Raw genomic sequence first — 23,252 nt, forward strand, 5'->3', positions numbered from 1 at the left:
CTCCTTCGGCTCCGCCAAGACCATCCTCGATGGCTCCTCGCCTCTGACCGCCCGCAGCTCATGACCATGAACGAGCTCGTCGGGTGGAAGAATTCGCTCATTTTCAGCCCGTTCAACGACGTGTGGAAGCGCCAGCGCCGCCTCTTCCACCAAGTCATCGGCACACGGTCCAGCCTGATGCATTACGACGCGATGAAGGAGGTGGTGGCGGCGAATTTTGTCGCCAACCTCATAGAGGAGCCCCAGAAGATGGAAGAACATTGCCATACGTGCGTATCTGCTTGCTTCTCTCCCCGCCGTGCGTGTGTCCTGGGTTCTGAACCCATCGCATTAGCTTCGCCGGCGACCTGATCCTCCGCGTCACCTACGGGTACGTGTCGAAGGGCTACGACCCAATGATCAAGATGGCCGAGGAGATCACCGACGCCGCCTCCGAGTTCGGCGCGCCTGGAAAATGGATGGTGGATGTCCTTTTCCCTTTTCGTGCGTGCATCTCTGCGTCAGCTGGTACACATCGAGTTCAGAACACTGACACGATGCATGCAAGTGCGCTACGTCCCAGACTGGTGCCCTGGCGCCGGTTGGAAGCAGGCCGTGAAGGAGCAGCACGATAACCTGCGCAAGCTCGTCAACACGCCATACGAGTGGGTAAAAAAGGAAATAGACGAAGGGCAGGCTGGACCGTCGTTCGTTTCAGAATTGCTCTCTGAAAAGGGTCTGTCGGACGGGGATCTGTCTGCAATTAAGTGGTACGCGCGGCCCATTGCATCGACATCGTCTCTTGGCTTACGGTTTACACGTCTGCAGGTCTGCCGCGATGCTGTTCGCTGGAGGATTGCACATGGTACGTCTATCGAGCCGCGCCTGTCAAGCTCATACTAGCCCACAATGCCGCTACTCAGACGGTCTGGACCACGTACGCGTTCATGAAGATGATCTGCCTCCATCCAACAATCCAGGACCGTGCGCAGGCCGAGATCGACCGCGTCGTCGGCAGCGACCGCCTTCCCCTCGTCGCCGACATGGATGACTGCCCGTACACGCGCGCTTGCTGTCTCGAGGCGCTCAGGTGGCACGTTGTGTTCCCCTTGGGTGCGCCGGGCGGCCTTGTTGGCTGGTTGAGTGAGTGTTGCGTGGGCTGATACGAAGCTTCAGCCGTGCCCCACCTAACCATGGAAAACAGCTTCTACGATGGGTGCATCTTTTCTGAAGGAGCGATTATCTCCTCAAATCTTTGGTGAGGGTGGAAGCGCCGTGCATTTTAACGCGGCTAAGCACTCGCATAGGGCCATCGCACGAGACGAGGATGTGTATCCGGATGCCAGATCCCGGACTTCCTGAGCCACTGCTATCTTCCCCTTCCGACACGAGCGCTCGTGTAGGGCAGCATTGTTGGTCGTCCGAAGTGCAAGTTGTGCCTACACGCACTCCGCCCGTTCATAGGCGATCGGATACCCTCCAGAGAGTATCATCCCGTACTGGTATCTGACTGCGGCTCGAGACACATTTCCTGAGAGGGCACGCGTGGTTTCATACTGGGCTCTCGGTTCGGCAAGATGGCCTTGTACAGGGCAACACTCTGCGAGGCGACGGTACTGATGGCTGTAGTGTCATAACATGTACACTCCGCTTGCCCAATTCCAACTTTTGGTCTGAACACTGCGCTTCAAGCACCTTCATCCTCTTCCTTTTGCAGTCTCGTATAGTACTCGCAGAGCTCGTTGCGGGCATTCCACGGTATTTCGTGGCAATGCTTTTCGAGACAGTCGTCCATGGTGAACGTTGCGTAGCCACAGAAGCAGGTGTGTTTGCTTTGGCCGGAGCAGAGCTCGTCATAACACGAGTTCATGCAAGCTGTCAAAAGAAGGGCCTCGTCAATATACGGAAGAGGTGGCACGCAGTGTAGGTCACTTACCCGGAAGCCGAGCGCTGACCTGAAGGAAAGCGAAGGCGATCATGGCGAGGTTGAACAAAGCGGAACGCATCGTCTCGCAGTGGGATTGACAAGGCGCTGCCGAGCAGCGGTTAGAAGGAGGCCTCACGATTTATACTCTGGACGAAGGTTGTATTTCTAAGACCCCTCGTTCGCGCATCTCGCCGTCTGACAGATGACGGATCGAACCCTTACAGCTCGAAAGGGTGAGAACACCCCTTCCGAGCTAGCCGGGAAGTAGAACGCGCGAGACGGGATTCCTTCTCCACTTCTTCATCGCGGCGAACACGAAGCGGCGCTTTGCTCTTTCCTGCTGGCTGCCCGTCATGAAGCAACTAAATAGATGAATCGAACTGTCATATATGGACGGGAACTAGTAGACGACGAAGCTTAGGCTTGACCCTGTTAAGTTCTACATACAACCGAGAAAATCCGCAAATTCGAAGCAAGACATCGAATTTTAGCGTCGGCGCTAATTGCACTCGCTCGCAGACATACTACGCGCCTCGCGTCGACATTCTTCGGTATCACATTCAGGAAGGATGCGTAGCGATTCCAGAAACTTGCTTTGGGCACCGATCGTAGACATGCCCGTGGACTGTTGATGCAACACACCGACGACAACGACAAAGGTAGGGTAAATGCCCTAGATGCAACTGCGTGAGCTTTGACCAAGTCAGAACCCATGAGACGCACCGATAACAAATATAATATATCATCGAAGACGCGAAATATGGCAATTTGGGTAGGGTCGTAACTGTGTTTGAGGCCAGAAGGAGGAATTATCGTGACGAGGAAGAAAGCCTGCGATAAGACACATACTCAACGTCCCGAATTGAAGAAGGTATCAGCTGTGCCACGCACCCATAGAGCGCAGTAGATCACACCGGACTCCAGAAGCAGCATGAGGATTGTCTCAACCCTCGTACGTGTCGAGCGCAATGGCGCTATCCAAGCACGGACATCTTTCCTGTAGATCCTGAACATCACGAGTCTCAGCTACTGGAGCTCTGTGTTGACGGGTTGCTCACCAAAAACGGATACCGATGAGCGTAGTGGCCGTCAGATTGGTAATGAAGAGCAGTATTCCCATAAGGCCCGGTACAGAAACCTTGCGCGGGAAGTCGAACACAGGATACGTTCTCCAGACGCATTCGATGACTGTTCCGACTTGGGTTCGGTGAGCCACAATACGATGCGACGTAACGCAAGACATGTCTTACCGAAGCTGCAGAACATACACAATAGGAGTACACCTCGCGCCGTCCTATTGTTTGGCCACAACACCCAAGCCCTATAGACGACAAGGGCATCGTTGAGGATATACTAACAGAGTGAGTACACGGTGAGCGATTTCAAAAGCCACAATGAACTCACATTGACGCGTGATGGCCATTCGATGACATCGATAGAGGCGGACATGTCATGACAATTCGAGGGGTTGAACCGGCAGGGCGTAAACTCCCTTAGATAGAGCCGGGTCCAAACCGCCGTCACAACCGTCGACGACACAAACATGACCACAATAATAAGGGTGAGAAGGGTCGACTTTCCCTCTCGGCGGCTATGCGTTCAGAAGAAGCGTCAGTAAATTTAAAGCTTCGTTGGTGTGGTGCCATCGCGTACGCTAGTGCGGGAATAGACGCGACGAAGAGGGCCGCATGTACGCCTGGCCTTGGTTCAGCGTCGGAGACGAATACCTTGCAGAGAAGGCGTACCATAAAGAACGAGAAGAAGGGCAACCTCGGTCGCGACTGATTGCAAGAGCAAAACCCCGTTATGAGCTGGACGATGCCAGAGATGCGACATGAAAGCGACGACAAGACGTTGTACCGCTGCGTCTAGAGCGGTCAGCTTTTATAAGAGTACGCAATGCCACATTCATGATGAGGGACAGATACCGGTCCGCGCTTAATGTCCACGACGATGGCGCCGGACGTTGGCTATGGGATGGATTTGAAAAATCCGCAAAAGTCACTGGTTGGGCCGCGGGTTGGCCGGGGCGCAGGCGATTGCGCCTAAAATATGCGCACTGGCCGTGATTCGAACGCAGATCGGACCACTCGTAAGCTCTGATAATCTCGGAGGTTGATGTCGGACTGCAGCGGGAGGACAGCATACCACAGGATCCGCAGGACCCTACGGAGCGTGTATAACTGGACTTCGACTGTCTCCCGTCAAACAGGGTAAGCAGGCCTGATATATCTTGAGAGTGTGTCTGGAGATGTCCAAGGTGTGGCAGATCGTAACACGGAGAGATTGCTTCTCCCGCAGACAGTATGGTCGTTGTGATAATGTACTGCAGATCATAGCATCGTCTTCATCGGTCTGCGCGTGATCAGCTGGCTGAAGTCTGGCGATTGGGTTCCACTCACATTGTACCTAATACCTACCCCCTCGTCTCGATCCCCAACCACGCTGAGGTCGGCCCCCGCCACCACCTCCGCCACCATGACTGCCACCCCAGTCATCGCCACCTTCGCTGCCTCGCGATTCGAAACCGCCATGATACAGGCTCTGTTGTGGCGGCAGAGGTCCTCCTTGCCTGATCCCACCTGCACTACCACCACCAGGGCCGTTGCTCGCGCCCCCGCCAAAGCTCGCGTCCCCACCAAAGCCAGGTATGAAGTCATCCTGCCGCCCGTACGGACCCTGCTGGCCATACTCATCCTGCCCCTCCGGCCCGCGCGCCGCGAAGCCAAAGCCCGGCATATCGTCCACGTCGTAGTTCTCCTCCGGCTCCTCCTCCTGCCCGTGATCCTCGCCCGCCCCGCTCGCCGCAGGCCGCTCGCGGCTCCAGAAGCGCGTCGTATGGTCGTTGCTCGCGGACACGAGCAGGTGGCCGAGCGGGTGGTACGCGAGCGACCACACGTTCGAGTCGTGCGCGGTGTTGACGACAGCGCGCGGGGCGAGGGTCGTCGAGCCGGAGCCTGCAGCGCCTGAGGTCTCGGTGGGCGCGGCGCCGAGGTCCCAGTGAAGGACGGCGCCCTCGGAGCCGCCGGAGACGAGGACGGGGTGCGTGGGGTGCCAGGTGACGGAGCAGACCTCCTTTTTGTGGCCCTTGAGGAGGTGGAGTTCCTTCATGGCGCGAATGTCGAAGACACGGACAGTTTGGTCTCGCGAGGCGGATGCGATCTGGTTGCCGTTTGGTGACCAAGAGAGTGCTTGGATGGTGTTCTTGTGGTAGTGGCTAGACAATGATGAGCGTTCGATACGAGGGGATCGGGAGGAGGGGAACGTACAGGGTGGAAAGGCAGGTGCCTGTGCGAGGATCCCAGTACTTGATCTGATTGTCTTTGCTACCGGATACTATCAGACCCTTCGTAGGGTGCCATTGCACGCATTTGACGTCCCAGCCGTGACCTGCAGAAGTACTTGAATGTCGCAGCGACCATGACGAAATACCGAGACGCACCGGTGAGCACGCTTTCTATCCGACTCTCGTGAAAGGACCATATGCGCACACTCGAGTCGTCACTCGCCGTCGCAAACCGTCGATCGTCGGGACTGAAGCTCAACCCGCGAATGGCTTCGCGCGAATTCGATCCTTGCCATGAGTTCAAGTTGTTCATATTGGGCTCGAAGTACTTGATGACGCCTGTCTTGTCCGCGGACGCCAGGTAGTGACCCGAATGGCAGAACTCGAACGTGCAGATCGCGGTATCGTGCGCTTGGAGGATGGTCTCGAAGTTGAAGGTGAGGCCGTTCCATAGCGTGAACTCGCCACTCGTCGAGCCCGTGAGGATGCGTCTTGCTTCGGGAGTCCACTGTAGAGAAGAGAGAGATGAATATATGCACATGGACATGAAGGAGATAGACGCACTGTGACGACGTTTACGGGACATCGAATCTTGTTGGTGGAGGTATGGACGTACTTCGTCAAGAGGGAGGTAGATGCGTTTTCTGGGTATGCTTTTGGGGGGAGGAGCTGAGGAGGCCGTCAGATCTTGGATATACCACGATCAAGAACAACGCACGTCGATAACATGAGGGGGACTCGGTCGCATGTATGGTCGGTACCTCGGGTTCGGCCCAAGCTTCTTGAGCTAGCGAGGGCGTCAGCAGACAGTGCACCAATAGCAGCCAGAGAACACACCAAATTCCATCTCCCCATGCCCCCATTGAAGTCCACCGTTCTCCTTGGACGCGTCTTCTTCAGCATCTTGCCATCCAGCGCGTTCCGCGCGTTCGCCAGCTCCTGCTCCTGCACCTTTGCTTCATCGACAGGTGGTGGTTTAGGTGGTTCAAGATATCGTTTCGGTGTCCACTCATTTGCCACGGGAGTAGGAATGGCGCTTGGGGGAAGGAGTAATGGCAGCGACATCGCTGAAGCGCGGAGAGGGTACCGCTGATCGCTGTCTTCTTGTCGTGTTCAATAGGTTGTTTCGACTGCAATAAGGTCTCGAGGCCTTTTTCACGGATATGACAGATTACAAGGGCTTGTAGATGGAAAAGTCACAAAGGAAGGTCGTAGCCAAGAACAAGAAGTCGACAGCGAATTGAGATCACGGCAAGCCGGCACGGTAATCACATATCCCCGTTTGGGAGAACAATGGGCTGACCGGACGGGCACCGTCTCAAGACCCTCATAGCGTAGGTTGTATGAGTGTTGGCTGGGACGTCAAGCAATCCAGCGCAGCTTCTGTGGCAGTAGATTAGATGGAGCTACGCATTCGGTGAAGATGTGTTTTGTGCCGCGAATCCGCGATCAACTTGAAGTCCATAAATTCCACATGGCATCCCTCCTTCTTGTACATGATGTTGATGATTACACTATATGTATACAAAGCCGCGCGACTAGATGTCCGCCGGCTTCCCATTACCATCGGCCACAGGCACCTGATCTAATGCGCCATGACTGCGTTCATGATCAAAGCCCGCGCTCGCTCGCTGCGCGGCTTCGCATCGTACTCAAATGAAGTAGGCAAACTGCCTGAGGTCAGTGATCATCTTCAAAATAATACAAATCACTCACCTAACCAGCCCAGCCATCTGGGATAAGTCGATTGGCACAGGCCGTCCATCCCTCACCTTCGGCGAGAAATCGAGCGTCGCGAGAGCAGTAGCGCATGCAATGAATATGGATTCATCTGCTAGCATGCGACCTATCATTGACGTCTCGTTAGCCGTACTCGACACCATGAAAGACAGATCATTTACCAGGGCAAATACGGCGACCGAACCTAGAAAAGAAATATCAGTCGCAATCGCAGCTCGGACGTGGTGCTAATTAAATGCGACGCTTGCACGACTACTCACCCAAAAGCCCAGTCATGCGGGCTCCGTTGTCTCTTCTTACAAAGGAAGCGCTCCGGATTGAATACGTGGGGATTCGGATATTCGCTCTCGTCTCGTGAGATGGCCCTGCGAGAAAAACATCGTTAGAGCGGGCCGTAGGGCTTCGAGGCGAGAAAATCAGGCAAAAAGCGAGGTTGGGGAAGGGGTAAGATACTGCAGATGACCAGTTAAAGGCGTCATGCGAAGCTGAAGGAGAATGGAGCGCGAAACAGGATGGCAGGAACCCCGAAGTCTTAAAGAACGGAGCTCGAAGCAGGATGGCGGGAAAATCGAAGCCACAAAATACAACGCACCATAAATTCGGAAACACCGTCGCACCCGCTGGAATATGATATCCTCCATACGCGTCGTCCGTCATAGCGCGATGCGGGAGGCCTGTTGACGGGCGTAAGCTCGTGTCAGCTCTTATCTCCTTTTCCTCCAAACACCGTTCCCTCCAAATCTCTTCCTTAACCCACTCCCCACTCACCAAACGGCGCCACCACATGGTACCGCATCGTCTCCAGGCAGCATGCGTAGGTATACGGTAGCGCGTCCATGTCGCTGATTTCTGGTAGCCGCTCCGCGCCCACGACGCTGTCGATCTCCGCCTGAGCGCGCCTCTGAATGTCCGGGTGCGCGGCCATGAGCTTGAAGAAGGCGAACATGGTCCATGTGGTCTGTGAGTGAGTGGAGGTGGGGACGGGAAGGTGGGAAGGCAGGTAAGTTCTTATAGAGCGCACGAACTGCAATTCAGACTCGCCGTATGCGACCCGGCGGCGAGGAACGTGCCGGCGGTCCTTCGAGAAATGAAGTCAGCCTGCGTTCATTAGGTTCATGACGCTCGCAGCAAAATTACTGACCACTTTACTTCCAACTCGCCCTCGGGCGTCATATCAGGCTGCGACAGCAACTCTCCCGTGAAGGATTGTGGCGGTTTCCCGCTAGCCTGAAATGGTGGGTTAAATGGCGTATCTCAGACGGGGATTAGTGGCGCGCTCGAACTTGAAGCCTCGTGCTTCATCTTCGCCACGAAAACCCTGGACTCAACACTTACAATCTCCCGCTTCACCCAATCGAACGGCACGTCGAACAGCGTGTGGATGTTGCGCTTCTCGGTCTCCACCGCGCTGTGAAGCTTGGATAGGGGGTTCCACGCCGGGAGGTGTCGAACTGCGGGTGAGGAGATGAGCAATTTACCTGGGGAATTGAGTAGCGGACGATAAGCGGAGAGGAGCTTCCCAGCTCCCACGGAGCAGTAGCACGGGAGACAGCAGGAGAAAAGACTGTGCTTCGACGTGGGAATAGGGGCACGAAAAGTACAAGAGAAAGTACACAGTGCAGAGGTGTGACGAAGAGTACAATACGAAGCACACGCACGGATGGGCAGCACGTCAACGAGCCAGGTTCCGGGCGTGGTGAACTCGGAGGACGACTCCAGGGCGCGCTCGGCCATTTGAATCATCGGATCGTGGCCTATGGTCTTGTACCCGAATGCGATTCGGAGCATGAGGTCGGTGGTGTAGCTGTTAGAGGAGGGAATGGGGAGAGTAAGTCAGCGTCCGTTCGAGGAGAGGAAGCAGGCCGTCGAAGAGAGGAAGTAGGTCAGCGCTCGTTCGCTCGTAGCGGCCCGGTCACCAGGCGGAGGGGAAGTAGGCGAATGAATGGAAGATGAGCTGCCGAATGCATGCGGAATGAGAGCGCGAATGAATGAAGGACGCCCACATATGACACTGCTCCTCCAGCGATCCCGGGCTATCGATGAGTCCCTTCACGAAGCGCGCGGCCGCGCCCTCGCGCAGGTCGTCGTATTTACGGAGCCCCGCGCGTGTGCCGAGCACCTGGTGTAGGTAGCGCCGCTGCAACTTCCACACGTCGTCGTAGTAGTGCAGCACGGTTGCGCGATTCCAGCCCGCGAGCTCGCCCATGGACACGCTGTGAGGGCGGTCGGAGAGGTTGAGGCGGTCGAGGAGGGCCTTGGAGGAGGCGTAGGTGTTGGCGACGATGATTTGTTGCCCGAGGCCGGTGAGGGAGATGAGGTCGCTGTCTGGAAGTGGGTGTAAGATGTAGTTCAGGAGGTGTATGGGATGTACTGACTGTAGGTCTTTGACCAGTGCTGGAAGTCCTCCCAGCCCTTGTTGGGGCTCATCAGGAGAATGTTGCCCACGAAAGGTATACCGGGAGGTCCAGGAGGCAGAGGCAGAGACTGCTTGCGACGAACTAGCCGCACAAGCAAGCAGACCACTAATCCAGCAAGGCCAAGCTCGCACAGCGGCATCGCGCCGTGCGCCAATATCGCTGTCATGATAGGAACGACACGAAGTACAACAAGAAGACTCAAGAGGGACACACGTATTTATACGAGCGAGTCAAGAAGCCGCTGCAACTCCGCGCGCTTCGCCGGGCGCTCAGTGACTGCGAAAGAGTCGATAGCCGACGTCCCAAAGCAGTTGACCGCACGCACGGTTCCTTCCATAGCCTGATATGATCAGTCTTTCTTACCATATTTCATCATATGGACGCAGGTCAATCAGTGAGAAGGCCTCGCTTATAGGCGACGCGTGGGATGAGGGTCAAAAGAACAATAGAGGGCGGAACTCCGCGCGAGTGGCCGGCTGCCTCGTGGCGTGTTGTAGATTGCAGGCAAGTACGAATACGGACAAGACAAGGGAGCTGCAGCTGGTGGGCGCCGAGGGGGTACCTAGATTTCACGATAGCGATTAATAAGATAAACATGCGTGCTGGTGAGGGGGTCCAACATCATGGTCGCACGCGGGATGATGCCAAAGTGATGCAAACATGAACCCATCTCATCAGGGACGATAGCAAACAAGAGCAAGCAGAAGAGCCGCCTGTTTCCCACCGTCATGTTCAAGTTGCTTCTGCGGGCCATAATCAATGGCGAACCCCCACCTTTGGCTCTCAACTCTATTAACTGTGTCTTGCTTAGCGCCTAAGACAAGTCTTTGAGATTTCGCGTTCAATGGAACCTCAAACATCAGAGAGATGGTCCAAGGACATAACCTGTTTCCTACGAAGCGGAGCTTATCCTCTGTCTCTGGAGAGGAAACCCTGTCAGTAAAACAGCAAGAACCTATTTCGAAACAGTAGGTGCCGACTCGCAGCGTGTTGCTTGAAGAACGTCGCCTCACCGCACAAACGTGAGCATCATACTCTCTGACATAGATGTCAGACCCGCGTATTGATCTCCGCACGCAGGTCTTTGCCAAGGCGGTCAGTTTACCGCTGGTGAAGGGCGCCCGGAAGGCGCCCTTCTCCCTGCGCGCGCTTGACGGCCTTTTTCTCCCGCAGAGGGCTGCCTATTCCATGTGGCAGGCCGACCATACCGTATTCAATTGTCCATCGCGCCCGCCTCCTGGATTGCCAGATGCAGATCTGTATTCCGAGCGCTCAGCAGTGCCCTCTGCCGGACAGCCCGAATATGGGCCGACGACGGGGGCAGATGGCCATCCCCGCCCGCGTCCTCTCACGGAATCTTGCCGTCCAACCGACTGTCTGCCTTCGAGGCCGGCACGCTACCTCCTTCAGGACACGCGTCCTCCCTAATTATACGCCGAAGCCGCCTGCGGACTGCCTGCTCATCGATTCTCATTCATCTTGTCGACCGAGGTGCCTTTGGGATGCTCTTCCGTGACGGGTTCCTGGGGCCGCCTCCACAGCCACTCTTTCAAAGCGTGACGGTTCGACTTATGTGGTATAAAGGATACGCTGGGTGCACCTGACTTTCCCCGTCCAAGTTCATCTGCGTCCACCAGGCATCGTCTGCCCTCCTCGTTGCCTCCTCCCTTCAACTTCACGCAATTTTCTCGCTCATCGCCATGAAGTTCTTGGGTCTGCTCATCGTCGGCGCCGTGCCCGCCCTCGGCTCGTACATCCCGCGCCAGGACAGCAACTCCAGCGACGTGTACAGCTCATCGTCGTACGCTGACTACTCGTCGTCGGCCGCGGTCAGTGCGACGTCGTGGACCAGCGCTGCTGCGACCGCCACCAATGTGTCGTCGTGGTCGAGCGCTGCAGCGACGACCGCCAGCAACGTGACGTCGTCCGTCAGGTATGCCTCACACGCTTACCTATGCCCTCACGCTCACCACAAATTTGCGCAGCTCGTCGGCGGTCCCAAGCTACACTTGCGTCCCGGCGTCCCTGGTCAAGCCGACGACGTACACCGTGTCGGGGACGACGATCTCCACGTACTATATTGCCTCGCCCACTGGCAGCGCTAACGCCACAGTCACGAGCGTGCGCTCCAGCTCCGCCGCCAACGCGACGACGTACTACTCCAGCAGCGCGGCCCCGACCACGTACTACTCAAGCAGCGCGGCCCCGACCACGTACTATTCGTCCAGCGCGCCCTCGAGCACCTACGTCCCCAGCAGCTCCAGCGTCCCCGTCACGACCGCCTACAGCTCTTCCGCGGCGGAGGTCACCACCGCCGTGGGCTCCTCATCGGCCTACGACCGCCGCGCCGTCTCCTCGTCCTTCACCAACGAGACCCAGCCCTCGGCAAGCAGCATCATTGTCTACGTCAACGGCACTTCGACGTACGCGGAGCCGACGGTCGTCTCGACGTCCCTTGCGGGCGGCGCGACCACCATCTCCGTTATCCCCACCGCGTCGGACTCGGGGCTCGTCTGCGTCGAGGTCCCTGCGGACCCTGCCTCGCTCGGTGTCGTCGCGGACAAGGACGACGACAAGAACGGGGCGGTGGGCGCGTTCAAGGGCGTTGGCACGTTCGGTGTGGCGGCTGCCGTTGCTGTCGTGGCCTTCGCTGCGCTGTAAGCAGCACCGTCAGCACTGGCTCCGCTGTTTTCCGCTGTTTTAGGGCCAGTGTACGGGCTCATGCGTTCCTTACGAGCATACACGCGCTTACGGACCTCACGTCATTCTCTATCGGACTTACGATTCGGACAGAAGTATGGTATTAGAGTTGAGTTATGTGTTGCATTAGATACGGGTCCTGGGCGAAGGTTGTCCGTCTTCACTTACTCTGTACACGAAGTATGCATACATAGATGGCTTCGCGCCTAACCTTCCGGGATCTGTACTGCTTGCAACATGGACTGATGATTATATGATTGTTTACCGCTCGTCGGTGAATTTACGCTGGGGATTTGTGGCAAAGAAATCGGTTTCTGTCATCGCCTGCATCACCCCGCGCCCATTCTGTCAAGATTATAACAGGTAACGTCGAGGGTACTGTATGCTTTTACGCCGGTCTCCGACTCGGAGCGCTCAAAGACTCAGTCGTGGATCGTGATCATGAATGCTTCCGCAATTCGGAGTGATCCGAAATCAAACTAACCCAAAGGAGCACAAAGGCGCGGGCTGCTCAAAAGCAGAGCGGCCCTTGCCTCTCACCCTCACTCAACGTTCTGCCACCCGCCACCGTCTACCCTCACTCCCAAACTAGCCCATACCCGCACGTCTCAGCTCTACCATGCTTTCGCTTCTTGACCTATCTACGCAAATTCGCACCCTCATCTGTCGCGAGGACGTACTGCACAGAAGAGACCTCGCCCGCCTCTCGCGCTCCTGCAAGGCATGGCATGAGGCCGCAAACCCCGTTCTGTGGTCATATATAAGGTTGACGAACCTCCTGCGCCTCTTACCCGAGGGCGCCTTCAGTCGTGGTACGTCGTGCCGTGGGCTCTAAATGTCCACCTACTGATATCTCCCCATAGCACGCACGTCCTCATCGGTGCGTCTCAAAGCTCAGACTGTCAATAGTATGCATGCTCAGTCGTTCATATAGGTCGCTCTGGACGCCTTGTCCGCAGAACACTGGGCGCCTCTCCTCAAGCTATCTCCGCTCGTGAAACGCCTCCGCTTCAACAAGCTCTCGGACGATTCCGTCAGATCCCTCATCGCTGACAGTCCTCCACCCACTACACTGTTTCCTAACCTCATCACTCTCGAATTCCGCGATGCCCCTCCCAAATATGTATATGTCAACGAGCGCTCGGCGCGCGAATTCTATCGTGAGCGCTGCATGTTTCTCGAAGCCATCATCCCGCCCCACGTCTCTATTTCTACGCTCGACCTCGAGAACGTGTTCTTGGACGTCTTCGTTTATCGATCCATCCCACTGAACGGGAACTCTCTTACTCGGCTTCGTGTCGATGAAACCGTGGGAAGCACTTTCTACGATGCATACGGACCAATTGGGCTGCGCGCCTTCATCAGAGCCCTGTCGGACATGCGTCACCTACTGGAAGTTGTACTGAGGCTCCCATTCGACCGCGACCCAATGCTTCTCGAAGCGCTGTCGCGTCTTCCGGCGCTGGAGTCACTCGACCTACGTCTTGGTTGCGCGGTGGTGAGAAGAGGACATTGGACTAGGCATGCTCCTGCTTACTCGGAGGGCGCCTTTCCCGCACTTCGTCGCCTGTATCTGAACAACGGCCTGTCGTTCGTCGACGCCATCGACATCATACAGTGCGCGCCCGTCACTCGCCGCCGGCCGCTGCAAACTCTCAAGGTCGTCTGCGCCGACGCCGATCCGTCTTCGGCGCTCACCACGCTCACAGAAGTCATGCGAAAGCACTGCTCGTACGAACATCTCGAAGAATTCACCGTCGACGATTTCTTCGTCTCGTTCGATTGGCCCTTGCTATCCCAGCACATCGCTCCCCTCACGGCTTTCTCTCGCCTCACAAAGCTGTACATCTGCCCCCTGGGAGGCACGGAGCTGACGGACGACGACTGTCTGCAGATGGCTCGGGCGTGGCCCAATCTCCGCGAGCTCGATATCTTCATGAACTGCGAGATCTGCCCGAAGGAAGGCATCGCGTGCACCCTGGCGTCTCTGGCGGCATTTGCGGAGCACTGCCCGCAGATACGCCACATCAACATGAACTTCACTGCGACCAACATCCCATACCGGACTACCCTCGTCGACGCCGGGGACAGGCGCGCCGACCCCGTCGAGATTCCTCTGCAGGCGTGTGTGAACATCACCAACGGGCGTGATGTGGCTGAGTTCTTGGTCGACGTCTTCGACGGTATGGCTCGGGTCAATCTGGCCTACCCCGAGGATTTCGAGGACCCTCGGAGTGAGGGCGCGACGGAGGAATTCAGGCGAAGGGACGATGAATGGGAAGAAGTCCGGTCTCTGACCCTAGGATGCCGCGAAGAGCCCAGTCTCCCGTAGGCGGCCAGCTTAAGCTCGGGTGGGAATGTGAAGGGGATTCGACGATACCGGCTGCAAAGCAAATCATCAAGCTCGTATCGTCTGGACAGGTGGAAGACGACATCGGATTACCCTTTGACGAGCTTTGCAGTACTTCGTTTAGGTGTAGTTACGGACTCGGACCAGAATGTATCTTCGAAATTATCGATATGCTCACTACGCCTGAAGTCGCGCGGCGGGTGTCACAGTTCAACCAGAGGTACGTGGCTTAGGTTGTAAAGACAAGCTGGGTGGCGGACCGCCTGCATATCACTTCCTTATGGGGATTGAGGAAGCCAATGCCTTCGCACGGTTGCAGTACACGTACAACAGTCAGCAACCCTTGCATTCATTTTCGTTGCGTGGCGGGCTTTTCGCACAAGATGTATGATTACCAGAATTACTGGGGGAATAACGAGGGTGGCAAGTACAAGTCAGTACACACAGAGAAGGTAAAGGTAGTCGTTAACTAGGTCGTGACGAGGACAAGAAACTGGCGAACATGTATCCCTTCAAATCTGCAAAACTTCGCATCCTTCACAACTGCTGCTCGAGCGTATCCTGCTTCTCCTCTCCCGACAGCATCCCCGACCGCCGCCCAAAGTCAGAGCTGAACGTGTACCACCCGTTCTCCGAAGGCGGGTCGATGAATACCGGTGAGCTCGTCGACGAGACCGCTGCGTAGCTTGCTCGGTCGGACAGCGAGTCGGACCCGACATCAGACAGCGCTGAGGACAAGTCGGACACCGACGCCGCCGCCGAGTGCGCGGTCGCTGAGAACGACGACGAGAAGTCGAGCGTTGGCAGCACGAACGACTGCGACGGGTCGATGGTGGACGGGGAGGATAGGTCGAGATCCGGCTCGCTGAACGCGTCCATCTCTGAGCCAGTCAATCCCGAGATCTCCGACAGCACGTCGCTATCGTAGCCGGACATGTCCTCGTTCGCAAAGTCGGCGCCGGGGATGGTCTCCAACTCCTCAAGGACGCACCAGCCGGTGCCGCTCTCGCCGATGACGGAGCGCACCTCCGCCTTCGTCCAGCCCACGAACTCGACCTTGAGTACTGTGCACACGCCCGAGGTACCCGCAAGCTGCGAGTAGGCGGAGCACGAGACGCCGCGGTCCCATACTCGGGCGCCGTCCAGGCGATCGAACAGTGCAGCGACGCGCATACGATGCGAACCGTGGGTCGCATGAACGGAAGCGACCTCCATGAGGGGCATGATGGTCTCCGCGAGAGTGGTCGAGGGAGCGAGTGGGACTCGCTCGGTCGGGGTGGGGGCGAGGGGGATGAGCAGCTGGGTGACGACAGCGGCCTGCGAGGGGGCAGCGAAGTACTGTTTCATCGCCTGCTCTTTCTTCGCCGCCTTCTCCTCCTTGGTAAGCTTCTTCTGCTGCTTCTCGAACCCAGGCGCGCGGAATGCACGCCCGTTCTCCTTGTCCTGCTTCGCCATCTTGCGGGCCTGCGCGCGGTGCTTGGCGCGGCGGGTGTCAGGGCCGGCTTCGATGAGAGCGCGGGTCGCGACCGGCACATTCTCCGCCAGGCTTTGGAAGATGGGGCGCGCCGTCGAGAAGTTGCGTGCAGTACCAAGGCCGACCTGGGCGATCGAGCGCGGCACGCCCGGTGCACGAGGGAGGAAGGTAGCGGGGGTACTGAGGGCTGGGCGAGCGAGTGCGGTGCGAAGGGGGAGGGAGTAACCAGAGTGAATGGGTGCACGAGCAGCCTGGTGATAACCATGACCGACGTAGGGACCGTGAGGTTTCACCCCGATGCCCGGAGCAGTAAGGTGAGCGACAAGGTTGTTCACGAACGCCCGCGAGCGCTCGAACAAGCCCTTGGCACCCCCCGTAGCAGAGGACGAGGCATTCCTCGCGGTAGAGGTTGCGGTGTGTCGAAGTTTGGCAGTATGAGAGGTATGTATAGACCTTGCCAGCCGTGGGGCGCTCACTGCGCTCCAGGCTGACAGGCTCGGAGCGCTGCGGACAGACGCCCGCGCTCCGTGCGACGCAGCCTGCATCGCTGGACGCCGATAAGCTGGTAGAGTCTGGGTGGTTGGGTTTCTCGCTGGTGGTGGTCGAGAAGCAAGAGACGATGATGCGGGGCTGTGGCAACGGGTCTTGATTATGAGTGCGGCATCGCCGGCCGGCCGCGTCATGCGTGGGGCGGTAATGCCGCGGATGACGCGGAGCTGCCGCCGGTCTAAGCGGCTCAGCTCAATGGGAGGGGTGGCACCTGCGTCTGTGTACGCTTCCCCCGTCGGCGCCGTTCGAGGCTCTTGCTCCTGTCGTTACCCTCGTACTCTCCGTCTCCAATTTTCATGACGATCATGAGCGTTGATTTGCCGCGTTTCTCGTATGTGATGTCCTCGTCTTCGTTGTCCGGAACGATTTCATCGTGGACGTGGATGGTGCCCGTCGTGATCTCGGAATGGATTTCCGACGGGTCGTACGGAAGGATGGGAGGAAGGGCGACGCTAAGTTGCACAAGGTGTGGGATTGCGGCCCCCATCGCGCTCAGATGAAGTGTCTTATACCTGCGATCATTCAGTCTGGGGAACTTGCATAGAGGCATGACACGCACCCGTCCTTCAGCACTAAGTCCTTGCAGCGACGCAAGTACGCTCCCAAGCTCGTCTTCCGCGTGATACAGATGTAGTTCTTTCCCTCCTTGTGCGCTGAACGCGGTCCCGTCGCCGAATCGGCGCGTGCTACCGTAGGCCAGGGACGTGGTGGGGCAAGCTTGTTACGCCGTCGAGGTGTCTTCACAGTCCCAGGTACTTTCTCACTCGCTGCACCTGCCTCCATATCAGGTGGGTCCTGGTGGTCTGGCTGATGGATCGGCGCTGGCGCTTCAGGCGCGCTTGTCTGGTTCGCCGTGTCGGCTGTGGCTTCGTCTATGGCCTTCGCACGCTTGGCTGGACCAGGCTTGTCTATGGTTGTATCTGCCTTTCGCTTATTCGCCGCCATGGTAACGAGCAAGTGAATTAGGAGCGAAAACGCGTGAATGAAGAGGAATTGAAGACAAAATAGCAAGCGCGCACAAGTCACGCCGGCAGTTACCGAATCGAGCGTGTGGTCACAATACTTGTGACCATGTTCAGCTTCGTCAAAGTTGGACCAAGCTGCATGATATGCTGGTCCTGAATGTCAGAGCTCCGACAGCATAGGATCCTTCTCAAGAGCACACCACGGTATCTCACTTCAAGGAGCAATTCCTGCCTTTCTTCTAATTCCAGCGATGCAGTTCGGCGGCCTCCGCCACTAGACGTAATATCACCGCACTTCCCTTCTTTCCGTTCATCGAGGCTACTTCCTACCATCTCAAGCGTGTTTAGTAGGTGAGCAGCGCCATCTCAGTCCCACCTGATGCTTTCGACTGATGACCTGAACAGTCTTCACTCGCTTCGCCACGAGCATATTTTGAGCAACAATGCGCTTACAGCTTGTTGAATGCATCGGGTACGGCGGCTGTGGTAGGTCCAACACGCAGGAAGGAGCGCCTTTTGACCCTATGCAGGTACAGTCTACTCTGCAAAAATCGTCGGCGCGCCCGACACCAGGATTGTTGCGGTCAAGAAAGCGCGCACCGAGGATTCTGTCGATAACCCCCTGCTGCGACACGAGGCTTGCGCGATGATCAGACTCAGAGGTGGGTGATACGTTCCAATGAATGCCCCCATTTTTCTCGAGTGGGGAGGGCATTAATGCTCAACTTGAGTCTTGATCCGCAGGCCATCCGGCTATACCACAGGTGTGCGCTTATGGGCGCTCTCAAATATACGAGTACCTTGCGCTCGAGAAGCTCGGGGACGATCTTGGATGCCTCTCCCAGACACCAAACGGCCTCACTTTGCAAAGCCTCGTCGCTGTGGCCTGGCAGATGGTGAGCTCGCCTCGACCAGGTCCCCCTGGGCAGTCCCGACTTATTCCGTCATGATCCAGCTAGACGCCATCGAGTTCATCCACTTCCATGGCATCGTACACTGCGACATCAAGCCCGGGAACTTCCTCGCTGGCGTGGGCTCTGACGAAGGCCGTGTGAAGCTCATAGACTTCGGTCTCGCAAGGAACTATCGCAATCCATCGACCCATGAGCATATTCAAGAGGAGGCCCTGCAAAAGCATCTTGGAACCTATCGCTATATCAGCCTGAACATGCATCTGCATCTCAGTAAGCTCGAGTACCCCCTATGACTTGATATTCTGAGGCTAACCGATATCATAGGCCCCTCACGTCGTGAAGACATCGAATCTTTGGCATACACCATCGCAGAACTTCTCTGCGGTGATCTCCCTTGGGCTACGCACGATACCGACGATTACTTCGCCCTCAAACAGCTCTGGTCAGGCTCAGCACTTTGCGCTGGCTATCCAACAGTTTTTGGCGACTTCGTCGATTATGCGCGTTCTCTGGCCTTTCAAGAGACGCCCGACTACGACTTGTGGAAGCGACGTTTTCTAAGCGTCGCTCCAGGGCTCGAAGGTCAACCACTCTATGACCTGTCGAAGCCCGGCCCACTGGTGGGAAAACGCCTTGGTGATACTGCACCGTCACCGAACGGCCCTGTGCTCAAGCAGCCAAGATCAGATTCCTCTTTCGGTGTGTTTGACTGGATGTCCATGGGGTCCTGTGGCGAACGCATCTCCGTTCGACCCGAAGACCTCATCGGCGACGAACAGACGACGGTGCGCCAGAACTTGGAATACATTGAAGAGCCGTTTGCGAGTAAATACAAGTGGGAGGTCATGCATCCGCGATAGACTGGCGCGCCCTCGGCGTCCGGAATTACTTATGCTCGTAGGTACTGGTCCCATGAACCTTTAGCCTTTGCCAGATCCGTTACACGCAGGTGTCGCCTCAGATGGTCAAGACGATATGTTACATACATACACGACCAGTATTACAATACGCTCAGAACAGGGGTACGGCTACCCGCGCTGATGCATACGGGTATCCTTCGTTTGCTATTTTCTAAACGATGCGTGAGCTATTTGGGGACGCCGAGATTGGACGAGCAACGCACCTCCTGCTGCACGCAGCGAACGGGCCAGATCTTGACTGATTCCAGCGGGAACTTGACGCAGCGCCCCTCGTCGGGCACGTCGCTTCGAACCGTGACGACCGCCTCGTTCCGCCGCCACCACACCACCGTCGTCCCCTCCTTCCCCTCCCTTCCACCCCACCCGGCGTCCCCTAGCTGGATGGGGCTCCTCAGAGCCGGGCAAAACCGTCAAATATCCTCATCATCCGAGTAGAACTCGTCCTCCTCGTCATCTACCGTCTGCAAGCTATCCAAATCCACCTTGTACCGCAACAAGCCACCGATCCCACCGAAGCCCTTCACGAACTGCGCGCCCTCTTGCGAGCGGTTGGTAACGAACTCGAGGTTCGCGCCGAAGTCGCGGTACTTCTCCGCGAACCACTCGAGGAGCGCCTGCGGCTCCTGCACCTGCTCCATCTCAAGCCCGGTGGACTTGTCGATGAACTTTTCGCGGTCCTTTTCCTGCTCCTTGTTGGCGTGAACGATGATTTCCTCGCCGGCGGCGTTGCGGAGGACGTAGCGGGTGATGTCGAGGTTCTCCCAGACGATGAGCGTCTCGACGGCGCCGAGCTCGAGCGCCTTGAGCGTGTCGTCGACACCGAAGCAGTATTTGCCGGTGTCTTGGCTAATCTCGTCGAAGTAGCGCTGAATGAGCTTCTTCTCCTGCACGAACTTGACGTTTGCAAGCGACTCGGCGGCGAGTTCGATGGCCTAAAACCCAGTCAGCGAGTGCCGTAGAAATTGCTCATGTAGCTCACCTGGTTGAAGCCGTTCTCACCACCGTAGCTGACATCGACGACCTTGATGACCTTCGCCGCCAACCGCGGATCAAACATGTCGCTCTGGCTCAGCTCCGTCTTGAAGTCGGCCGAGCCTGCAAGCACGAGCCCCTGCACGTTCACCTTGTCGTTCGTGATGAAGTGCTGCACGGCGAGCTCTGCGACCTTGCGGACGTAGTTGTGCCGCTTCTCGTCGCGCAGACGCGAGAAACGGAGCGCGGACTGACCACCGCGGCCGTGCTTCTTGGGGAGGTCGACGGTGAACTTGTGAATGACCTCGCGCGTGTTGCCCGCGAGCGTGCCGAAGAGCGTGCCGTTGCCGTCCATGACGATGAAGCCGAAGCGCGAGTCGGACTCGAGGAGCTCCTGCAGCGCCTCCGTGTGGAACTTGTTGTCGCAGAGGTACAGGGAGCTGGGGGAGGATGTGATGTGAGGTGGGTGCTGAGCACAAAGCAAGGGGCACACGCACGTATTGATCGGCTTATGGGGCTCGAAATCGAAGGAGACTTTCTTCTCCTTCCCCTCGTCCGTGAGGATCGTCCCAACGAACAGCACCAGCCCGTTCGGCGGAACGCGGTTGTACAGCTTCAACCGCTGCTGCGTACTCGTGATCGCCGCCAGCACCGACAGCCTGTTCACACGAGACTTGATGTTCGACGCCGTCCCGTACTCCTGCGTCAGCATCGCAGACGCGCGCGCGATTTGGTCCTGCCAAACGTTCATCGCTGCTCCTCCAATACCACGAGCACTATCCCCCTCACCTTTGGCGGCAAGATCAGGCTGATCATCGACGTTCCCGCCCTGCGATCGCAGTCAGCGCCCCGCCCGCACGTCCCGCGCGCGCCGTACGCACCCTCTGGCGCTGTCTAAGCTCTTGATGAGCTTCTTGACCTTCCACATCTGGATGTTCTGCTCTGCAGCATCTTGGCCTTGACTCATGGTGGGCGGATGCCCTTCGAGGACCGTAGACGACGATGAGGGTGAGGCGAAGGCACGTACTTTGCATTTACGCACAAAAATTGATAGGTGGCTGTGTCAATAGCTATGACGTTGTTTGACCAGGCGCCCACAATGGCGGCTGGCGCTTCTGGGATTCAAGTCCAAGGTCGATACATAGTGTTCGTGTGCAATAAATAGTACAGTGCGTGTTCGATAAGGTATGCGTACAGGTAGGAGGCGATAGAAATGTTCAAACAGCATGCGTCAGTCCGCCAGCTTGGTCGACGTCCCCGAAGTACGAGTCTGCCCAGCCACGCAGCAGACCACCTGCGAGCGTAAGTCCATCTGCCGCAGTAGACACTACCTTATAGACGGCGCGCTTGACCGGGCGCGGGCCATAGGGAGTGTACCGCTCCGACCGGCGCTTCGTGCGCTGCATGCCACCTACAGCGTCAACAGGCTCACGCTTTTCGTTGTAGTACGTCAAGATCCTGAGATCTGGTCTTTCCACGGCACGCTCAAGGGCACTATCGACGGAGAGTGTCGCAGGGAAAGGCGGTGGAATAGGAGGTGATCCGGGCGGCGTGGTGGATCTGGGCGGAGCGTCGCTGAAGGTGATGACCGGAGGCGGTGGTAGAGGGTCAGAGATCGCGGGCAGAGGCTCAGGATGACGACGCGCGGGCGACGAGCTAAAGACACGACGTGGAGGAGTCCCCAGGGCATTGCTGTTGGCAGGTGACGGGTTCGGTGGTGCTTGAACCTCCGCACGGATGTCGAGGCCGACAACTTGCTCTTCGCCCCAGCGGTTTCCACCATGCCTGACGATCATTTTAGTACAAACAGGCCAGAATGATGGCACAATACGAACTTTGCGGTAATGGTCACCTCCTTTGCCATCTTCTCCAGCGTAGTGAGATCGATATACAGTGTCCTCTCGCCATGGTCCGGGCACGCCAGCATCGTCGTTTCTACTCCATTATGAACCACAATCGCGTGTTTGCTGGCCCCTACAGCTCGGGGCGCACACCATCTCATGTCGGCCTTCACGCCGTGTACGGTAATGGTGAAGAGCATAAGCGCCCTTGGGTCGACTGTGACGCGCTCTTCCTCTTTCTCAGTAAAGAGAACAATGGTGTAGGGCGCTTGAGGAGGAGTGGACTGGATCTGAAGGCCGGGCAGGGTAGACTGATTGTAGATGTTGTCGACCTCGAGGAAGCGCTCGAGCTGCGCGTCGATGGACGACTTCGTGGCGTGTTGGGACTGGGCCATCTTGGTGACAGACGAGGTGTGGCAAGACGGAGGTTTGCGCGGGAGCTTCGGGGGTTGAACTGGGAGAAAGGTTAGTCGATGCTCTGGTTGCTTGGGTCAAGTGAGGTGAGGAAAGACCAGTGCTAGGGCCTTCGTCTCTTATAGGTTGCGTGCTGTGACTGTGACGAGCCCGCACAGCTGTTTATGACCAGGCCGCGTGGACACCGTGCATGAAATGTCACGACCTTTATGTCGTCCGGCTTCTCGTTCGCTGCGGAGGCGTCTGAGGGAGCAGAGAGTAAGTGAGTGAGGGGATTGTGAGGGAGGCAGAGAGAAGAAAGATACGCACCAGCGATATATAACCCTCTGTTGTGGGGCCTTCTAGACAATAAGTGGCTGGTGACAATAAGAGGATGGCTAGCGCGATGGTATATGGTGTCTGAAAGCAATGCACCGTTCCCATAGTACCCAGAGGCTTAAGCGAGAGAAGCAAGCAAGAGGCAAGTGCGAGCGCGTCATATTCCAGATGAGGGTGAGCGAGGAGGGTACACCGTTTATGGCTCGGAAAAGTACTTGCCTATCGTATACCATTCGAAAGCATGCTGTTTGTGAGTTGGATGCGTCGAAAGAACTTCTGAGCCTTCTAGAAGAGATCGAACGTTAGAAGTATATCAAGCGATGCGCGCTGCGGCGGGGACATGGCAGAGTCAATTCCTATTGAGCGCAGCTCATCTGCTCAACGCAATACAGCGCAAGCAATGCGTCAGGGCGTGTACACGACTGCTCCGGGCGTACGGCGAAACAAGCTCAACAGCCAGGTGAGGGGTCGGGATGAGGAGGAGAC

General features: G+C 57.1%; 12 protein-coding genes across 12 annotated transcripts; 4 read left to right on the forward strand and 8 right to left on the reverse strand.

The window, feature by feature from the left end:
- Nucleotides 1-60: 60 nt before the first annotated feature.
- SCHCODRAFT_02660856 (cytochrome P450) lies at nt 61-1,241 on the forward strand (the record flags this gene model as incomplete). Its single annotated transcript, XM_003036217.2, has 6 exons — nt 61-269; nt 335-483; nt 548-749; nt 808-844; nt 903-1,092; nt 1,156-1,241. 6 exons carry the CDS (start codon nt 61-63, stop codon nt 1,239-1,241), a joined length of 873 nt encoding a protein of 290 aa, XP_003036263.2.
- Nucleotides 1,242-1,516: 275 nt separating this feature from the next.
- Nucleotides 1,517-2,010, reverse strand: SCHCODRAFT_02604452 (uncharacterized protein). The gene is made up of 2 exons (XM_050344108.1): nt 1,916-2,010; nt 1,517-1,854 (listed from the first exon to the last, which is right to left on the reverse strand). Exons 1-2 carry the CDS (start codon nt 1,983-1,985, stop codon nt 1,667-1,669), a joined length of 258 nt encoding a protein of 85 aa, XP_050202642.1. The 5' UTR covers nt 1,986-2,010; the 3' UTR covers nt 1,517-1,666.
- Nucleotides 2,011-2,263: 253 nt separating this feature from the next.
- On the reverse strand, nt 2,264-3,662 carry SCHCODRAFT_02523364 (uncharacterized protein). Its single transcript, XM_050343499.1, has 8 exons — nt 3,652-3,662; nt 3,560-3,602; nt 3,311-3,497; nt 3,157-3,259; nt 2,965-3,103; nt 2,798-2,912; nt 2,630-2,737; nt 2,264-2,579 (listed from the first exon to the last, which is right to left on the reverse strand). Exons 3-8 carry the CDS (start codon nt 3,449-3,451, stop codon nt 2,406-2,408), a joined length of 780 nt encoding a protein of 259 aa, XP_050202643.1. The 5' UTR covers nt 3,452-3,497; nt 3,560-3,602; nt 3,652-3,662; the 3' UTR covers nt 2,264-2,405.
- Nucleotides 3,663-3,951: 289 nt separating this feature from the next.
- On the reverse strand, nt 3,952-6,414 carry SCHCODRAFT_02523365 (WD40 repeat-like protein). The gene is made up of 7 exons (XM_003035406.2): nt 6,030-6,414; nt 5,911-5,979; nt 5,757-5,861; nt 5,349-5,700; nt 5,176-5,296; nt 4,309-5,123; nt 3,952-4,261 (listed from the first exon to the last, which is right to left on the reverse strand). Exons 1-6 carry the CDS (start codon nt 6,255-6,257, stop codon nt 4,316-4,318), a joined length of 1,683 nt encoding a protein of 560 aa, XP_003035452.2. The 5' UTR covers nt 6,258-6,414; the 3' UTR covers nt 3,952-4,261; nt 4,309-4,315.
- Nucleotides 6,415-6,616: 202 nt separating this feature from the next.
- On the reverse strand, nt 6,617-9,668 carry SCHCODRAFT_02604458 (cytochrome P450). The gene is made up of 12 exons (XM_050344109.1): nt 9,308-9,668; nt 8,936-9,257; nt 8,591-8,736; nt 8,268-8,383; nt 8,074-8,159; nt 7,974-8,010; nt 7,701-7,890; nt 7,525-7,606; nt 7,193-7,297; nt 7,094-7,116; nt 6,909-7,038; nt 6,617-6,862 (listed from the first exon to the last, which is right to left on the reverse strand). Exons 1-12 carry the CDS (start codon nt 9,513-9,515, stop codon nt 6,778-6,780), a joined length of 1,530 nt encoding a protein of 509 aa, XP_050202644.1. The 5' UTR covers nt 9,516-9,668; the 3' UTR covers nt 6,617-6,777.
- Nucleotides 9,669-11,049: 1,381 nt separating this feature from the next.
- On the forward strand, nt 11,050-12,010 carry SCHCODRAFT_02481339 (uncharacterized protein; the record flags this gene model as incomplete). Its single annotated transcript, XM_003036216.1, has 2 exons — nt 11,050-11,282; nt 11,335-12,010. 2 exons carry the CDS (start codon nt 11,050-11,052, stop codon nt 12,008-12,010), a joined length of 909 nt encoding a protein of 302 aa, XP_003036262.1.
- A 558-nt stretch (nt 12,011-12,568) lies between these two features.
- Nucleotides 12,569-14,604, forward strand: SCHCODRAFT_02742326 (uncharacterized protein). The gene is made up of 3 exons (XM_003036215.3): nt 12,569-12,861; nt 12,913-12,929; nt 12,984-14,604. The coding sequence occupies exons 1-3, from the start codon at nt 12,669-12,671 to the stop codon at nt 14,379-14,381; spliced, it is 1,608 nt and encodes a 535-aa protein (XP_003036261.1). The 5' UTR covers nt 12,569-12,668; the 3' UTR covers nt 14,382-14,604.
- Nucleotides 14,605-14,757: 153 nt separating this feature from the next.
- On the reverse strand, nt 14,758-16,624 carry SCHCODRAFT_02604470 (uncharacterized protein). The gene has a single exon (XM_050344110.1). The coding sequence runs from the start codon at nt 16,416-16,418 to the stop codon at nt 14,937-14,939; it is 1,482 nt and encodes a 493-aa protein (XP_050202645.1). The 5' UTR covers nt 16,419-16,624; the 3' UTR covers nt 14,758-14,936.
- Nucleotides 16,586-17,406, reverse strand: SCHCODRAFT_01120045 (uncharacterized protein). Its single transcript, XM_003035404.2, has 2 exons — nt 16,982-17,406; nt 16,586-16,934 (listed from the first exon to the last, which is right to left on the reverse strand). The coding sequence occupies exons 1-2, from the start codon at nt 17,365-17,367 to the stop codon at nt 16,610-16,612; spliced, it is 711 nt and encodes a 236-aa protein (XP_003035450.1). The 5' UTR covers nt 17,368-17,406; the 3' UTR covers nt 16,586-16,609.
- Nucleotides 17,407-17,830: 424 nt separating this feature from the next.
- Nucleotides 17,831-19,452, forward strand: SCHCODRAFT_02682245 (kinase-like protein; the record flags this gene model as incomplete). Its single annotated transcript, XM_003036214.3, has 5 exons — nt 17,831-17,873; nt 17,918-18,049; nt 18,132-18,283; nt 18,343-18,571; nt 18,626-19,452. 5 exons carry the CDS (start codon nt 17,831-17,833, stop codon nt 19,159-19,161), a joined length of 1,092 nt encoding a protein of 363 aa, XP_003036260.1. The 3' UTR covers nt 19,162-19,452.
- On the reverse strand, nt 19,426-21,259 carry SCHCODRAFT_02005419 (uncharacterized protein). The gene is made up of 5 exons (XM_003035403.2): nt 21,075-21,259; nt 20,983-21,022; nt 20,691-20,929; nt 20,201-20,633; nt 19,426-20,153 (listed from the first exon to the last, which is right to left on the reverse strand). Exons 1-5 carry the CDS (start codon nt 21,158-21,160, stop codon nt 19,632-19,634), a joined length of 1,320 nt encoding a protein of 439 aa, XP_003035449.1. The 5' UTR covers nt 21,161-21,259; the 3' UTR covers nt 19,426-19,631.
- A 1-nt stretch (nt 21,260) lies between these two features.
- On the reverse strand, nt 21,261-22,758 carry SCHCODRAFT_02005441 (uncharacterized protein). Its single transcript, XM_050341508.1, has 4 exons — nt 22,758; nt 22,654-22,691; nt 22,029-22,488; nt 21,261-21,978 (listed from the first exon to the last, which is right to left on the reverse strand). The coding sequence occupies exons 3-4, from the start codon at nt 22,427-22,429 to the stop codon at nt 21,411-21,413; spliced, it is 969 nt and encodes a 322-aa protein (XP_050202646.1). The 5' UTR covers nt 22,430-22,488; nt 22,654-22,691; nt 22,758; the 3' UTR covers nt 21,261-21,410.
- Between the last annotated feature and the right edge of the window lie 494 nt (nt 22,759-23,252).

Source organism: Schizophyllum commune, assembly GCF_000143185.2.
Source record: "Schizophyllum commune H4-8 unplaced genomic scaffold SCHCOscaffold_1, whole genome shotgun sequence".
NCBI lineage: Eukaryota > Fungi > Basidiomycota > Agaricomycetes > Agaricales > Schizophyllaceae > Schizophyllum > Schizophyllum commune.

Excerpts from the sequence above, each read along its gene's own strand:
- SCHCODRAFT_02742326 (XM_003036215.3), top strand. The coding sequence starts at position 12,669 with ATGCTTTCGCTTCTTGACCTATCTACGCAAATTCGCACCCTCATCTGT.
- SCHCODRAFT_02005441 (XM_050341508.1), bottom strand. The coding sequence starts at position 22,429 with ATGGCCCAGTCCCAACACGCCACGAAGTCGTCCATCGACGCGCAGCTC. Across the intron at positions 21,979-22,028 it reads GAGGTGACCATTACCGCAAA|GCATGGTGGAAACCGCTGGG; the intron begins GTTCGTATTGTG and ends AATGATCGTCAG.
- SCHCODRAFT_01120045 (XM_003035404.2), bottom strand. The coding sequence starts at position 17,367 with ATGGCGGCGAATAAGCGAAAGGCAGATACAACCATAGACAAGCCTGGT. Across the intron at positions 16,935-16,981 it reads GACTTAGTGCTGAAGGACGG|GTATAAGACACTTCATCTGA; the intron begins GTGCGTGTCATG and ends GAATGATCGCAG.
- SCHCODRAFT_02604452 (XM_050344108.1), bottom strand. The coding sequence starts at position 1,985 with ATGCGTTCCGCTTTGTTCAACCTCGCCATGATCGCCTTCGCTTTCCTT. Across the intron at positions 1,855-1,915 it reads GGTCAGCGCTCGGCTTCCGG|CTTGCATGAACTCGTGTTAT; the intron begins GTAAGTGACCTA and ends TTCTTTTGACAG.
- SCHCODRAFT_02604470 (XM_050344110.1), bottom strand. The coding sequence starts at position 16,418 with ATGCAGGCTGCGTCGCACGGAGCGCGGGCGTCTGTCCGCAGCGCTCCG.
- SCHCODRAFT_02523364 (XM_050343499.1), bottom strand. The coding sequence starts at position 3,451 with ATGTTTGTGTCGTCGACGGTTGTGACGGCGGTTTGGACCCGGCTCTAT. Across the intron at positions 2,913-2,964 it reads CTCATCGGTATCCGTTTTTG|GATCTACAGGAAAGATGTCC; the intron begins GTGAGCAACCCG and ends CGTGATGTTCAG. Across the intron at positions 2,580-2,629 it reads ATATATTATATTTGTTATCG|GGCATTTACCCTACCTTTGT; the intron begins GTGCGTCTCATG and ends AGTTGCATCTAG.
- SCHCODRAFT_02523365 (XM_003035406.2), bottom strand. The coding sequence starts at position 6,257 with ATGTCGCTGCCATTACTCCTTCCCCCAAGCGCCATTCCTACTCCCGTG. Across the intron at positions 5,862-5,910 it reads GTCCCCCTCATGTTATCGAC|CTCCTCCCCCCAAAAGCATA; the intron begins GTGCGTTGTTCT and ends CGGCCTCCTCAG. Across the intron at positions 5,124-5,175 it reads GGCACCTGCCTTTCCACCCT|CCACTACCACAAGAACACCA; the intron begins GTACGTTCCCCT and ends ATCATTGTCTAG.
- SCHCODRAFT_02604458 (XM_050344109.1), bottom strand. The coding sequence starts at position 9,515 with ATGACAGCGATATTGGCGCACGGCGCGATGCCGCTGTGCGAGCTTGGC. Across the intron at positions 8,160-8,267 it reads ATTGGGTGAAGCGGGAGATT|GCTAGCGGGAAACCGCCACA; the intron begins GTAAGTGTTGAG and ends CCACCATTTCAG. Across the intron at positions 6,863-6,908 it reads CAGATGGCTGGGCTGGTTAG|TTTGCCTACTTCATTTGAGT; the intron begins GTGAGTGATTTG and ends GACCTCAGGCAG.
- SCHCODRAFT_02005419 (XM_003035403.2), bottom strand. The coding sequence starts at position 21,160 with ATGAGTCAAGGCCAAGATGCTGCAGAGCAGAACATCCAGATGTGGAAG. Across the intron at positions 20,930-20,982 it reads GCCTGATCTTGCCGCCAAAG|GACCAAATCGCGCGCGCGTC; the intron begins GTGAGGGGGATA and ends AACGTTTGGCAG. Across the intron at positions 20,634-20,690 it reads CCCCATAAGCCGATCAATAC|CTCCCTGTACCTCTGCGACA; the intron begins GTGCGTGTGCCC and ends ATCCTCCCCCAG.